We start from the raw sequence: 16519 nt of genomic DNA, 5'->3' as shown, positions 1-16519 counted from the left end.
TCCTGACCTACCATCTACCTCATTGTAGACCTTCAAACTATCTTTAATCAGACTTTACTGGACTAAATATTATTCCCTTTATATCCTGATTCTGTGCACTGTAGACGTCTTGGTTGTAATCATGTGTAGTCTTTTTGCTGACAGGATAGTACACAACCAAAAAAGGCTTTTCACTGTACCTCGATACACATGACAATAAATGTAACTAAACTAAATGTTGTGCTTCGTGGCCTATGTTTTCATTTAAATGTATTACTGGGCAGCTGCAGTTCCGACTTGAGGTCAGGGTACGAACTGTTCCCAGGAACAGAACACTGTCCTAACCAGTAGGATAACCTGCATGGGACAATTCAAAAAGCAACCCGTGCATCAGGTAAATTACAAGTGGCAATGATCATATTCCTCCCAATAGCGTCTGGTTATTTATCACTAATGAAGGATTAAAGTGAGCAAAAACAGATATTCGTGTGGAATGGCTATTCACATCAGAGGCTGATTGTTCAGCAATAGTGGCCTAAAATGGTGGGGCAACGGTAGAGTTGCTACCTTACAACGCCGGGGACCCGGGTTCGATCCCGACTACGAGTGTTGTCTGTACGGAGCTTGTATGTTCTCCCCGTCGGTTTTCTCCGAGATCTTCGGTTTCCTCCCACACTCCAAAGATGTACAGGTTTGTAGGTTAATTGGCTTAGTGTAAATGTAATATTGTCCCTAGTGTGTGTAGGATAGTGTTCTTCTTCTTCTTGTGTGTGGCTTGCACAGCCTCAAGTTGTTGGACAACTTGTTCTATTTGATTGTGCAAATAAAGGATAGTGTTAATATGCGGGGTCGCTGGTCGGTGCAGACTCGATGGGCCGAAGTGCCTGTTTCCGCCCTGTATCTTAACACTAAACTAAACATTGTTTTGCCCGCTTTTAATGATAACAAACAATGGCGTTCTTCATTGCCACAGAAGAATTAGTGATCCTCGGACGTGGGTTTGACATGTATTCCGGTAGCCTTTGAAGTTTACCTCAAAGGAAAGGTAGACAGGAATGTGCAGCTTCCAGATCATCATTCAGCCGAGCACCAGCATTTTTCAGTGCAACTGGAGACCATAAAACTTCAAAATGGAGATTGGGAGTGAGAGAAGGGTCATGGAAGAGGTGATGTAATGGCCTTCGAGCTAAACTTAAAAGCAAAACCCATTGTACCGAGGACTGGGAGATGAAGGGGTAAAAAATCTGGAGGGTGGAACTGTAATCTGTCTATCTTCTGCAAACAATGTGATTTTGGTGTTAGCTTGGGTTATGTTCAGGCTAACGTAACTCATAATAAATCATGATGTTTGAGTGCTGGTGAAGTCCCCGTGATGTACAGGCACTGCAGTGCACTCTTCGCAGTATGCAAAATTTAAGATTTGTATTCACAAATTTAGTAACCTTCAGAACAATCCAAAATACTTCACAGCCAATGAACTGCTATTTGTGTCTAATTACTGCTTAATCTGGGGAAGGGTATCGAGCTTTAAAGTGCAATGTGCCTTAACTGAGAGGTGATAAGATAAAAAGACTAAATCATGAGTGCAAAGCATAAAATGTAACATGTTGTCACAGTAAGTGGACACCCATGGTTATTCTTATGTTGCAACAACCTTTGTTGTAGAGCAATCTATTAATATTTATCTGCTACAATATTTTAAGAGGAACATTCAGGTCTAGGCCGCCAGCCAACTGGCAAGGGTCACTACAGCTAACACATCAACGCCTTTATTTCACCCCAGGCTGCCTCATTCTTATCACTAAATCATGGACAAGGTGTCTCTGTGTCTAAACGCAACCCCCCCCCCACCCCCGAGCTTGTGAAAAGAGCAGATGAGGAAGGATAGTCAGACTAGCATATGATTACACACACAGAAGTAGTGTTTTCATGAGCGTGAAAGGCTTGTGGACAGTCAGTATAATTGAATATGTAGCTGTAGCGTATTATGCTGATTAATCTCATGCAGAAGATAAACACAATAGGCCGGAGTAACTCAGCGGATCAGGCAGCATCTCCAGGGAAAAGGAATAGGTGACGTTTCGGGTCGGAGCACTTCTTCAGACTGAAAGATAGAGAAGGGCAGAACAGAACAAGGCCGGGAACAGATTACCTCAGGAAGGGTGGTGTCCATAATGGCCCATTGGTAGCTGGGGAAAATGTTCTAATCTCATGCAATTCATATTGAATCACATCACTATGCAACTTCTTTGAAGTGGGTGACATGTGGAGACGATAAAGTGAGAGGAGAATCAAATACTGAGAATAGTATTGAAAGGACACTCGATGTTCGGTTTAGTTTAGAGATACATTTCCCTCATGTGGTTCCTACAACATTTCCTCCTTTCTGGATCCTATCATTGTCATTTCCATCACCCTGGGCCCTTCTCCAGCTACTTGTAATATCCTCAGTCTCAGTCCTTGATGGGTTTCAGGTTGGTGGACCACTCAGTGCCTAATGGGCCTGCCCCACTTTGGCGACTCCTTAGGCGACTGCCAGGGACTAGTTTTAATGGAAATCACTTACGACACCTGGCGACAACCTATAACGGCACCTATGACAACACCTGCGTCGACCTACGACATCAAAAATTGTCGCCGAAAATTTTTTAACATGTCGCCTATAGTCGCCCAAAAAACGCCCAAGTGGGACATGCCCATCACTGAGTCAAGCCAGAGATTGCTTTCATCTCCAATTACTCTAAATTATTTCCTTCTGTTCTCTCTGCAGATCAGATACCGAAGGGTCATTGACCCTGAGGCGGCCATACAAGTAGTAAAGACGAACAGATATAACACGACCGCCCAAATCAGAGACTTAAAGCCCCACACACGCTATTCGCTGGAGGTCAGGGCCTATAACAATGCTGGAGCTGGCCCTTCCAACCAACCAATTATACTCACAACAAGGAAAGCACGTAGGTACCACTTCAAAGATATGAGGTTGGAGGACCACGTAAAATTGTTCCTATTGTTAGCTGATGTTGTTGTGGAAATTTGGCTGAATTGTAGCATTCACATCGATTTTTCCTCTCAACCCATTCTCCTGCCTTCACCCCATATTCTTTGACAGCCTTACTAATCAATCTCCTTTTTAAAAATACCTATTGACTTGGCCTCCACACCCAGTGAATTCCAGGGATTCACCACCCTTTGGCTTGGGCCACTATTTTTCTCCTTGAAGTTACTCCAGCACTTTCTCTTTTTTTGTAAACCAGCACCTGCAGTTCCTTATTTCATCTTCCCAAGTCAGCTGAGGCCTGGTTTGGTGCCACACTGGCCTTTACCCTCCCTGCACCAGCCCTCCACTGCCAGAAAACACAATAAACGTGGCTGGGAATTAACTGCACAGAAGAGATGGCTTGCAATGCAGGGTTGCCAGTATCTATACAGCTGCATTGGTAGACAAAGATTTTGAATCTGTTTACGGTCAAAAAGTTCTCAAATATATACTTGTAGAAATTGCAGATGCTGGTTTACACATAAAGACATAAAGTGCTGAAGTAACTCAACAGGTCGGGCATCATCGCTGAAGAACATGGATAGGTGCCGTTTCAGGTCAGGAACCGAATCAGTCTGAAGAAGGAATCTGACCCGAAAAGTCACCTATCCATGTTCTTCAGAGATGCTGCCTGACTCGCTAAGCACTTTGTCTTTTTTTTCCCCAAATATATGCTTGTTGTTGTTCATTATACCACCAGTTTTAAAGTTGAACACTTCCTTATCTTAACTTGCTTACAAAAACACGCAAAGCTGTCATGAACTGGGAAATCCAGTCAATTCTGTACTGAATTGTTTTCCAGCTCCCAGCAAGCCTCCAAGAATAATCGACACTACAAGGTATGGGACATACTTCAAGATTTCCTGGGAGGCAGTCGAGCCCTTGCACAACGAGTCAAATGTTGAAGGCTACAAGGTGAGCAGGACAATCGTGTGGAAGAATGCTTCAGGCTGTGATAACCTCCTGTTCTGCATCCCATCCCCTTATTCCATTATCCACCAGTCTTGTCAGGGGACACAGTATAAAGCGAGAGGTAACCTCCCTTTAGTGACAACTCTCATTAGTCTCCTCGTTCTGGCATAAATCCACATCGCTGCCTAAAAAAATTGTGTGTAGTGGGTGTTGTTTGTATGACACTTATTGCCACTCCCATGCCACAAGCATTTGTGTACCACGCACATAAAACAAGATCGAGGACTCGTGAGCATTGATTTCACTTGTCTCTTCACGTTTCTTTTCTTTTGTTGGGACCCACTCTTGCACAGAATAGAACAAAAATGAGTGGAATCATTACCAGGATTTATCACTGTCACTTTGACAGGAGGCAAAACAGAATGGAGAAAAAATCACTGATCTTAAATAGGTTTTGCTTTGTGTTTTTATTTCATACATTCCCACATTCCGAGACATACAGCATGGAAACACTAAGCCCTTATCAGTCATCAACCACCCGTTTACACTACTCCTATAGGAATCTCATTTTTTAATTATTTGCACATTCTGAAACTGCGCCTATTCATCTCTACACGAGTGGCAATGTACAGTGAGCAAATTACCTCCAAATCTAAATATCTTCAGGATATCTTTCGGAGTTTGCACATTCTCCCTGTGACCGTGTAGGTTTCCTCCGGGTGCTCCAGTTTCGTCCCACATCCCAAAGACGTGTGGGTTTGTAGGGTCTGTAAATTGCCCCTAGTAAGTAGCACGCAAAAGTAGGGTAACATGGAATGAGCGTGAATGGGTGAACAATTGTCAACGTGGACTCGGTGGGCTGACAGGCCAGTTTCCTTGCTGTATCTTTCAATCAATCAATTCAATCTATACAGAAGGAAACCGGAGCACCCTGAGGAAACCCTCATGATGACTTAGGTGCAAATTATCAGCACCTGAGGTCAGGATTGAACCTAGTCTGTGGTGCTGGGAGGCAGTCGCTCTACAGCTGCGCCATGTGTTGCCCTAACTTGTCTCTGTTACTGAGGTCTTTGACCAATGCTAGAAATGTTTTCTGCTCCCATTGAGCATGGTTCTTATGGGAGCACCCCAAAATTCCCTAAATTGCTGAAAATGCTCAACAGGTCAGGCTGAATCTATACAGAGGGAAACAGTTAATATTTTAGGTCATTGTCCATTTATCAGAAATTTCAAAATTAGAAAGATAGAGAAAGGTGGAGAGGATAAATGGTGTTACAGAGATTGAGAGGGACCAGAGAAACTAAATGATACAAATGGTGATGGCACTGGCTAAAAAGAATGATGATGGCATGTTAATCTGAGATGATCTGTCTGAAGGAAGAATACATAAACTATGACAGAAAACATCAGATAAATAAAAGACAATGGTGGCAGAGTGGTAGAGCTTTACATCGCCAGAGATCTGGGTTCAATCCTGATGATTATGCTAATGCATGGGGATCGCTGGTCAGCGTGAACTCGGTGGGCCGAGGGGCCTGTTTTTACACTGCATCTCAAAACTAAACTAAACTAGACGCAAAAGATAATGCCTCTTTACAAGGCTGTAGACGCTGTAATCTAGAACAGCAAACAATCTGCTGGAGGAACTCAGCGGGCCCACTAGCATCTGTGGGTGGAAAGGAACAATACAGGGTTTGCATCTGAAATGTCAGCCATTCTATTCCACCCATTGAAGCTGCTCGTCCCTCTGCGTTCTTTCCCAGATTATTTTTTGGTCCCTTCAAAATGCTGGAAGCAGACGAGGAGATGCGTCTGGTGATGATATCACGTTGAAGATGCTGGCTGACTTGTTCTGTTTTTACGATGCATGTTCCGTTTTTACTTCAGGTTTCTAACATCTGCAGTTGTTTTGCTGTTCGCACATTGAATTTATCTATGTCTCTGATTCTACATTGGTGCATGCATCCAATTGACCAAGTAACAGTTTACATAATTTTAAATATGACATTGTTCTGCAAATACATCAATAATGTGACTAATCCTCATATAACTCTAATTAGAAAATATTACATGGAGTTTGTTGAAAACACTGGTGGGATACTATTGTACTAGTGTTAAAACCATTTTAATGAAAGTTATTTAGTTAGATGACCACACAGCAAAGTAGCCTGAATGAAGTCAGTGGTCTAACACAGACTTGATGGGCCCAATATCCATTTGAAACTTCTATACACGCTCCGCACAATCAAAACTGTTGCATTACATCATCAGCACGCTTAGCTCTCTTACATTTGGCCCCCCAGCAACCAAAGCGTTGATATAGGTTGTGATCTGCTGCGGCCCCAGGACTGATTCCTCCGGCATCTTCAAGTCACAGCCAACCACTGGAAAATATTCCAATTATTTTTACAGTCTGCTTTCTGTCTGGTAACCAATCCTACTCCAACCCCCAATTCCATGGGCTCTAAATTTGTTTGATTACATTTGTGTGTCAGCTTATCTAAGGCCATCTGAAAGTCCAAATACAATCCCCCCCATTTATCTATTCTGTAATGTATAACCTCAAACACAGATTTGGCAAACATAATTCCTTCTGCCGTTAATATTTCCCAAGCACTCTATTACTGCTCCATTAATAAGCGATTCTATGATTGTCACTGCTACCGATGTCAGGCTAACTGATTTGTGTTTTCTCCCTCCATAATTTCTGAAATATTTTCTTCCACTGTCTGAATCTCTGTCTTTTTCCCTTCAATTTTAAAGTATGTTTTTGAAGTTATGTTTTGAAAGCTATTCTTGAACTTTTCACTACTTCGTTAGACTGTGCGTTCCACTCCCAGCCACTTTAGCACTAAAACAGATTTATTTCCATGTGACCTTTGCCATTTTTTTTTTGCTAATCACTTTATATCTTTCCCCTCATTATTGATCCTTGGCCTAGAAGACAGTTTCTTTGTATACATTTAATGTAAATTCTCCACGTTTTAAACGTTGTTTCTCCAAACTATCAAAATAACTATGATCCCTGGAACCAGCGCTCGTAAATATTTTTAGTATCTTCTCATCTCTCCCAAAACGTGGTGCCCAAAGTTGGACATCCTATATTTTATTTGGTGTAACACAATTTCCGTGATATTGCTATCCTCAAGCTCAGAACTGTAAAACGTTTATGATTAATCTGTTTTTTTACTCCCATAGATGTCTCTAAATAACACCGATCTTCCTGTTGCTGCCCTCACCTCAAAACATTATGTATTGTCCTTCCTCATTGTTCATTCCACCATGCATCACTTCACACTCGTTTAGCTTTAAATGTCATCTCTCGTGTGGCTATCCGTTCCACCCTTGCGGCATATTGCTATCCCTCTGAGACTTTTGGCAAGTAGGAACACTAAGCAGATTGTATATTAGGTTGCCACGGAAAGGAATCAATGGAGAAATACAAGAGGGTTATTTAATCTGTTTTACAAAACATTGGATGAACATTTCCTCTACTTCGCTTCAGGTTCTGTACAGAAGAGACGGCACAGTAAACAGTACACTCCTGCAAACCATCGGACACAATATAAACATACCCATTCTCGACGAGGGGGATTACATTGTGGAAGTAAGAGCCTACGGTGAAGGAGGAGACGGAGCCGTGGATTCAATCAAGATTTCCAAAAGTAAGTTGCTGGATCGTCCTTTATCAAGAAATTGATTGTGTCGTTACCTGATATGGTTATAGAAGGCTCAGAGAGCACTAGACAAGCGATATGATCTTCCATTGTCCTTTTCCCCAACATGAGGAAGACGGTAATATGATATTAGTTGAGGGTGTGGCTAGTGGTGGATGGAAAATGAAATCTATGGCTCCATTCTTAAAAATGGCTTTGTTAGTCACATTTTTGATATTCCTGGATGTTAATTGGAAGTGTTGATTGACATAAAAATGATTTCTTCCTTGTCTCTACCATATGTAGATGTTTCATTTGCTTTGGCCATTTTTGCCTCATCCTACTGACATGATACAGCCTACATTTACCATTTCTCTGCTGTTTAGAATCTCATTAACATCCTCGCACATCTCCACTGTGCGAGGGAAAAGTGTGGATTATCTCCAGATTTTCCATATTGCTCGCATTTCAGGCAAGTGAGGACAATCCATTGGAACTGGATGTCCTGGCACATGCTTCAGTAATCATGTTGAACCTCAAAGACATGTCAGAAGCATTATTTTGTCATATGCAACCATAAGGAATTGAATCAGCTGTTGAACCATTTGGTTCACAATTCTGTTCAGCCACTGAATAAGATTATGGCTGATCTGTAATTCATCCCCTTTGTTGCCAGATCCTCTGGTTACCATGTATCCTTCAATCTACCTTCAATGTGCTCAAATACTGAGCATCCTGAGTGTTCCGTACCTTTACTTTTAGACTTTAGAGATATAGCATGGAAACAGGCCCTTCGGCCCATCGAGTCTTCATCAACCAGCGATCACTCATAAACCTACACAATCCTACACACTAGGGAAAATTTACAATTTACAGAAGCCAATTAACCTATGAAGCTGTATGTATTTGGAGTGTGGGATGAAACTGCAGCAAACGGGGAAAACCCACACGGTCACGGGGAGAAAGTAAATACTTCGTACGGACAGCACTTGTAGTCAGGTTCAAACCTGGGTCTTTGGCGCTGTAAGGCAGCAACTCTACTACTGCGTCACTGTGCTATCCCTAGGACAATCCTTTACCTGGAGACTTTGACCCTTTTACACTCGACACTCTCTCAGTCAATTGCCTGTCTCAGTGAGATCACTTATTCTTTCCTACCCCAGGGAGTATGGCCAATATTATTCAATCTCTCTCAAAAGAGCAATCTACACTTATCCCAGGCTGTTCAAAGAGAAGCTGACAACATCCCTATTTATCTGAGCATGGGCGGCATGGTGGCGCAGCGGTAATGTTGCTGCCTTACAGCGCCAGAGACCCGGGTTCGAACCTGATTACAGGTGCTGCCTGTATGGAGTTTGCATGTTCTCCCCGTGACCGCTTGGGTTTTCCCCAGGTGCTCTTGTTTCCTCCCACACTCCAAAAGCATACAGGGTTGTAGATGAACCTTGCTTCGGTAAATATAGTAAATTATCCGTGGTGTGTAGGATAGTCCTGGTGTATGGGGATCGCCGGGCCTGTTTCCCCGGTGTGTCTCTAAATGAAACTAACTAAAAGTTTCAGATAACAGAGCTGCAGGAAATGGAATACTGTAAAAACCTGCTTTTCTATCAATGTGCCATTTTCGGCTTTAGCAATAAGGAACTGCAGATGTAAGTTTGCCAAGAAAAGACACAAAGCGTTGGAGTAATTCAACAGGTCAGGCAGCATCTCTAGAGAATGTGAATAGCTAATGTTTTGGGTCAAAAGGACCCTCCTGAAATGTCTCCCATCCATGTTCTCTGGGGATACTGTCTTACCCACTGAGTATCTCCAGCATTTTGTGTCTTCCCCTGTCAGTTTCAGCTACTGAGTCAAATCATTTTATTTCTCTAAGGTGTCTGTTTTGTTATAAATTCTTCATACACTCAAATACAAGGCATTTAATTGTGCCTTTCTAACACTTTTGCAACAGTGACTGTTTAATTCTCACACTATCCCACTAGTAATATTGCGCTGGTCAAGTCCCTGCCTATCATGATCCACTTAGAACTGAGAGCAGTATAACACATGTCTCTGCTGACCATGAAGCCAAGTTGAACTCATCTTTTCTGCCTGCACATGTGCGATATCCCTCCAAACCCTGCACATGTGTCTATCGGAAAGCCCTTAAATGCCACCCCCCCCCCCCCCCCCCCCCCCCCGGCAGTGTGTTACACGCACCCACCACTCTCTGTGTAAAACATTTGTCCCGCACACCTTCCTCAAACGTCCCTCCTTTCACTTTAAGCCATGCCCTCTAGCACTGGACAGTTTTATCTTGTGAAAATGATTCTGACTGAATACCCAAACGATGCCCCTTATTATTTAATACACTCGTAATCTTATAAATTTCATGATTGCGACATTTAAATTTACAGCCTAGCCTTTTCCACTCCACCCCACCCTCCTACCCTGCCAATTTCAGATGTATTGATATAAGAGTCTGTTAGTGAATTCACCAGGGCACTGAGCCAGGCCAATCTAGTTGGAGCCTACGCCAATTGATAAGCTCTCTTTTCCCTTAGACCTGGTGCCAGTGTCAATAAATCAAAATATTTTTCCCGCACTCCTTTCTGAGGGGCACATGGTGTGTTCAAACCTATGGCACTAGCTTGTGGCTGAGGCAGTAATCCCAAGATCAGGGACGGCACAGTGGCGCAGTGGTAGAGCTGCTGCCTCGCAGTGCCAGAGACCCTGGTTTGAGCCTGACCTCGAGTGTTCACTGTGTGGATTCTGCACGTTCTCTCTGTGACTGCATGGTTTTCCTCCGATTTCCTCACAAGGACATGCAGGTTTGTAGGTCAATTGGCCACTGTAAAATTGCTCCTAATGTGCAAGGAGTGGATATGATAAAGATACAGCATGGAAACGGGCCCTTCGGCCCACTGAGTTTTCACCAACCATCGCTCACCTTTTCACCCTAGTGTGATCAATGATCAGCGTAGACTCAGTGGGCCGAAGGGCCTGTTTCCATGCAATATTTCTAAACTGAACTACTAGCCTCAGGGTTAAACCTGCTTTATTAGTCTTTAGCCTCAGTCCTCAACTTTCTCACAAGAACCTCATTGACCCCTCACCACCAATAAGCATAAGTATAAGCTAAAGATAGACACAAAAAGCTGGAGTAACTCGGCAGGACAGGCAACATCTCTGGAGAGAAGGAATGGGTGATGTTTCGGGTCAAGACCCTTCTTCAGTCTGAAAGTCACGAGAGAGGGAAAAGTGAGATGATGTAGAGAGATATAGAACTATGAATGAAAGATATGCAAAAAGGTAACGATGATTAAGGAAACAGGCCATTGTGAGCTGTTTGTTGGGTGAAAACAAGAAGCTGGTATGACTTGGGTCTGGGAGGGATGGAGAGAGAGGGAATGCTGGGGTTACTTGAAGTTAGAACATCAAAATTTATACCATTGGGTTGTCAGCTGTCCAAACAATATATAAGATGCTGTTCCTCCAATTTGCATCTAGCCTTACTCTGCCAATGAAGGCCTAAGACGGAAAGGTCAGTGTGGGAATGGGAAGGAGAATGAAAGTGTTTAGCAACCGGGAGATCAGGTAGGTCCAGGCGGACTGAGCGAGGCTCCTTAAAAAACAAATAAGCTACTTGAGTGTTGGAACATGGGGCTCCTGCAGTGAGATAAATCTCAGATTTGGCACTGTGATTGAAAGCAAGTTCTTTCTTAGTAATTTACTCTTTTTAAACCCCCCCCTCCCAAGATATTCTCAACCCATGTATATCCTAGAACTCATCTCATTGGGTCATTTCAAATGATAATATTTCAGGCTGATGAGGACTTATATTTTCAGAAATGTGTGTTGTGTTTCACACTCACACATTCACTCACGTGTGTGTGGCTGCTCCTGAGGCCACTTTGCAATTTTATTCCATGTCATTTCCTCTAGATCTGCAAGGCCAACTAATTATTTTCAGCTACAGTTCGAGATCCATTCAGCTGTGTAAGCATTGCATTAGTGCAGCAACTGCCTTTTCGCACTGTGTTAATATGCACATCTGCAGCATCTTGTTACATTTCTGAAAATGGCTAAAGCTGCTGCCAGGCAATTGAGATTCATTAATACAGTGGCCTTTTGAGATTTGCTTTCCGTCACCTTTTCTTGAACTTGGGATGTTCTTTATTTTTTCTAAAGTTTTGGCTCATTATTGTCACATGTACCAAGATACAGAAAAGTTTTTGTTCACATGCTATCCAATGAAATCATATGATACCATTCATGAATACAATCAAGCCAAATACGTAGAACAGGTTAAGAGATTAAGGGAATCGAGGGAAATGGTTATGGAGGGAATGGATGGTGAAGTGAAAGTTTAGCCATGATTGTATCGAGGGGTAGGGTCGATATGTTGGTCTGAATTGCCTATTCCTACTTCATCTAGTTCTTAGCTTCTTGGGATTCCATTCGTCCCCGGAAAGAAAAATTGTCACTTTTCTATTTCTCCCCTTATTATCCATCACCCTTTCATCTTTCCTTGTTGAATCTGGTCACTGCCTCAAAAACTTGCTCTGTGCTAAGAGTGGGCCTAAATATTTTCTGAAATAATTGTTTTAATGTTTAAATGAGGGATGAATTCTACATTGGATTTTCCAGTCAATTAGTATTTTTAATAAAATGTCAGCTGGTCTATATTTTATTGTCTCCCAAGTGAAGGACAGATCCTCTTCTTGGCTAAGTTTGTACAACGTAAACCTGGAATTGATTGAAACCCTCATGCTCTAGCAGTGGTAAATGCGTGCTGGTGAGATAGTGGCCAACACAATCAGTACAGATGGGTTAATTCAATGATATTATCAATACAAGCTTGCTGGTAAGAACTTGAGACTAATTTCATCCCTGGACTCCAGGGTTTTGTGTTCACTGTCTTATTCGCTACATTACAGGAAGGATGTGATAACATTAGAAAGAGTGCAGAAGAGTTTTACCAAGATGTTTAGGAAGGAACTGCAAATGTTGGTTTACATCGAAGATAGACACAAAATGCTGGAGTAATTCAGTGGGTCAGGTAGCATAGAAACATAGAAAATAGGTGCAGGAGGAGGCCATTCGGCCCTTCGAGCCAGCACCGCCATTCATTGTGATCATGGCTGATCATCCCCTGCCTTCTCCCCATATCCCTCGATTCCACTAGCCCCTAGAGCTCCATCTAACTCCCTCTTAAATCCATCAAGTGATTTGGCCTCCACTGCCCTCTGTGGAAGGGAATTCCACAAATTCACAACTCTCTGGGTGAAAACATTTGTTCTCAACTCAGTCTTAAATGGCCTCCCCTTTATTCTAAGACTGTGGCCCCTGGTTCTGGACTCTCCCAACATTGGGAATGTTTTTCCTGCATCGAGCTTGTCCAGTCCTTTTATCTTTGGAGAAAAGGAATAGGTGATGTTTTGGGTTGAGTTGAGTCTGAAGAAGAATCTCGAGCCGAAACGTCACCTGTTCCTATTCTCCAGAGATGCCGGCTGACCAACTATGTTACTCCATCCTTCTCAGTCTATCTTCACCGGGATGTTGCCTTGATTGAGGAGCTTTACTTGTACGGAGTGCTTAAATAAACTGGGTTTACTTTCACTGTAATGCAGAATTTTGAGGGGCTACCTTGCAAAGTTTTACATAATTATGAGGGACATAGATAGGTACAGGGGCAAGAGTATTTTCTTCCTGTGGTGGGGGAGACTAAAACTAGAGAGCATGGGTTTAAGGGGAGAAGGCAAAAATGTTGAAGCATGTGCAGGGCGAGTGTTGCCACACAGAGCGGTGGTCACATGAAATGAGCTGCCAGAGACCGTGATCAAGACAGTTACAATTACAATGTTTAAAGGGTATTTGGACAGGCACTCGATATTTGGATTGATTTATTATTGTCACGTGTAGCGAGATACAGTACAAAATGTAGTTTGCGAGTTATCCAGTCAAATTATACTATACATGAGTATAATCAAGCTATATGCAAGTACAATAGATAGCAAAGAGTGTAGAATATAGTGTTACAGTGTTACAGTTACAGCGAAAGTGCAGATTTTGAAAAGCACAAGGACCACAAAGAGGTAGTTAAAGAGATTGGAACTATACCCTCAGTGTATGAAGATCGTGACTACACTTGCAGCTTATGAAGATCCGGACCACACCCAAAGCTTTAGAAAGGTGCAGAAGGATACAAAGCTACTGTGTGCATATGGGATTAACATACATCGGCATCAGGGTTGGCATAGATCAGGTGGGCCAAAATAACCATTTTTGTGATGTACAACTCGATAACTATTGTTTTGAATCTTCATGAGGAGTTATAGAGAAGATCATTTTAGTCATGCAGGCCGAATTTAGAAATGATGAATGGTGTTTTTTTTTTTTGCATAGACCATGCACCATTCTGGCACGAGTGCAAGTAGCTTTGGTGTGGAGTTAGAGGGGCTGAGTTACAGTTCTAGCCATCCAACAGTACAGTGCTCTCTCGGCTCTGCCCACGAACGGTGTTGTTGTGTCATAACTCTACATGGGGCCAAGAGATCCAACACCTTTATTTTGTAGTTGACGCCAGTGTTACTTCTCAAATCCTCATAAGCTCACACGTTCTAAGAGCAGAATTAGGCCATTCAGCCCATCAAGTCTACTCCGCCATTCAATCATGGTAGATCTATCTTTTCCTCTCAACCCCATTCTTTTCCCCATAACCCCTGAAGCCCCGTACTAATGAAGAATCTGCCAACCTCTGCCTTAAAAAATCCATTGATTTGGCCTCCACAATCTTCAGTGGCAATGAATACCACAGATTCACCACCAGAAATTCCTCCTCATCTCCTTTACAAATGTACGTCCTTTTATTCTGAGGCTATGGCCTTTGGTCCTAGACTCTCCCACTAGTGGAAAAGCCTCTTCACATCCACTCTACCCAGACCCTTCACTATTTGGTAAGTTCAATGAGGTCACGCCTCATCCTTCTAAACTCCAGCGAGTACAAGCCGAGTGTCGTCAAATGCCCATCATATGTTAACCCAATTCTGATGTCTGTGTTTCCACCATTTATCTTGTCGGAGGGCGGAAATTACCATTGGGTTCAGCAGGACAAACATTACGTCAGTACACTTTTACTCTTTTCCCACCACTTGCACAGTCAAAAGGAAATCCTTTCAGATAAGTGAATGTTTTCAGGAGAGATAATCATTCCCATATGTTGGGTAAAAGGAGTTGTTGTTATCTTAATTGTAGCAATGTTTGTGTGGGCTGACAGCTATGATGCTCTTTCCAACGGAGACTCTTGAAATTGTTTTACTCTGTATTGTTATTTATTTATCTTAAGTGAGGTCTTCTCCTGTCCGAAGAATGGCATTGACGTTTGGAACACTTACTTTTGTTCACTGATCCTAGAATGGGCAGTGGAAGAACATTCAAATGGTGAAAGCAAATTGGATACATACTTGAAAAAGAAGGGCTTTCAGAGCTATGGGGAAGCAAAGTGGGACCATTTGAAATGCTCTTCTGACTTCATGAAGAGTAATATGTCATCTGCAGGTTGTGCATTATTCCATAGTAGTCATAGAGAAGAAAGAGGGGCCCGACGTGGGTGGGCGGAGAGAGCCGCCGAGAACTAAGAGGGACTCGGAGGGGTAGGGGGGCAAGAAGGAAGAGGGACCATTGTGATTATATTGAATAGTTTATTAATTTTGTCGGTGCCCTTCTCTTGGTGTCTCTTTGCATACTTGTGTATTGTATGCATAACAACAAATGTCCCTGTACCCAGTCCATGTGACAACAATGTATCAACCAGTCAATCATGTGAACAGCCCCCCCATGGCTGAACATGTCCTTGCTAACCGAGTTAGCATTCTGGGCTGGTCTCATTTGCCTTCAATTGGCCCCTATCCCTCTGAACCTTCCCTATCCAGTACAATGCTCTGCGCATTTGTGAGGTAAGCAAAAGTCAGCAAACGTTACCAGACTCAGCTCAGCTGAGACTCTTCCCAGACTACCAAAGTTACACAGGGAAGATAGCAGCCAATTCACTTGAAATAACAAGCAGAACCACACTGGGGATTACAGGTCAGAAGCCCATGTCTTCAAAGGCTGGTGTCCCTAGACCATCACATTCCTGGTCATGTAAGGCAAATCTGTATCCCTGTGGTTTGGCACAGTGCCACACTTACAAAGACCCCCAGCATGTCATCTGATTTGTTTTTCTCTGGCTTCCTCCCTGTTGAATAACCAGTTCAGCATCAGTCAATACTTCAACTGCTGACTAAGCCAGGATTGGCATCATGCCATCTGTCCAAATGCCAGCAGTTTAAATCTGCTCTCCCATTTCCTGCATTTTATCACCCGGTTGTCTGTAAGGAGTAAGGATGGCTGTGTGCGTGTGTGTGTGCCGTGGGGGGGGGGGGGGGGGGGGGGGGGGCGAAGCAAGGCAGAATTGGGGTGGAATGGCTTATGCTTGAATAGTGTGCTGTATCTCTGCTGTATCTTCAAAGTTTTTTTTTTAGTTTCAAGGTGTCAAAGGTTTTTATTAGTCACATTCACATACACCAATGTGTAATGAAGTGAAATGCTTTTTGCCATTTTGCAGTACACAAAAGAATACAGACATAACACCAATGAGGGTCTTAAACACAAAGAACATCCCCCCACAATGGCTCCCACCATGAGGGAAGGCACAAAGTCCAGTCCCCAACCCCAGTTCACCCATAGTCGGGCCTATTGAGCCCTCCACAGTTGCCTCTACTGAGGCCCGATGTTCCTGGCTGTTCTCGCCGGGTGGTGGTGCTCCGGCGTCGGTTACACATGCTGTCTCCGGCGTCTCTGTTGACATTGCATGCTTTACGACAATGGTATTTCAGATCTAAAATAGCTTAGACTGGCATCCTGAAAAAAGAACTCTCTCCCTCTCTCCCCCTCCTTCTCCCTCTCTCCC

At 43.1% G+C, this 16519-nt stretch overlaps 1 protein-coding gene across 5 annotated transcripts in view; it reads left to right on the top strand.

Moving 5' to 3' along the window:
• LOC129706216 (contactin-1-like) overlaps positions 1-16519 on the top strand; it is a 427793-nt gene that overhangs the window by 382175 nt on the left and 29099 nt on the right. For all 5 annotated transcript variants that reach the window (XM_055650289.1, XM_055650292.1, XM_055650287.1 and 2 more), the window contains 3 exons: positions 2750-2936; positions 3822-3934; positions 7437-7596. In XM_055650289.1, the coding sequence (XP_055506264.1) occupies positions 2750-2936; positions 3822-3934; positions 7437-7596 (460 nt within the window). The remainder of the gene's footprint in view (positions 1-2749; positions 2937-3821; positions 3935-7436; positions 7597-16519) is intronic.

The sequence above is a fragment of the Leucoraja erinacea genome, chromosome 19 (assembly GCF_028641065.1).
Source record: "Leucoraja erinacea ecotype New England chromosome 19, Leri_hhj_1, whole genome shotgun sequence".
NCBI lineage: Eukaryota > Metazoa > Chordata > Chondrichthyes > Rajiformes > Rajidae > Leucoraja > Leucoraja erinaceus.
Note: the sequence above shows the minus strand (reverse complement) of the source record. Positions and strands in the feature narration are given on the sequence as shown.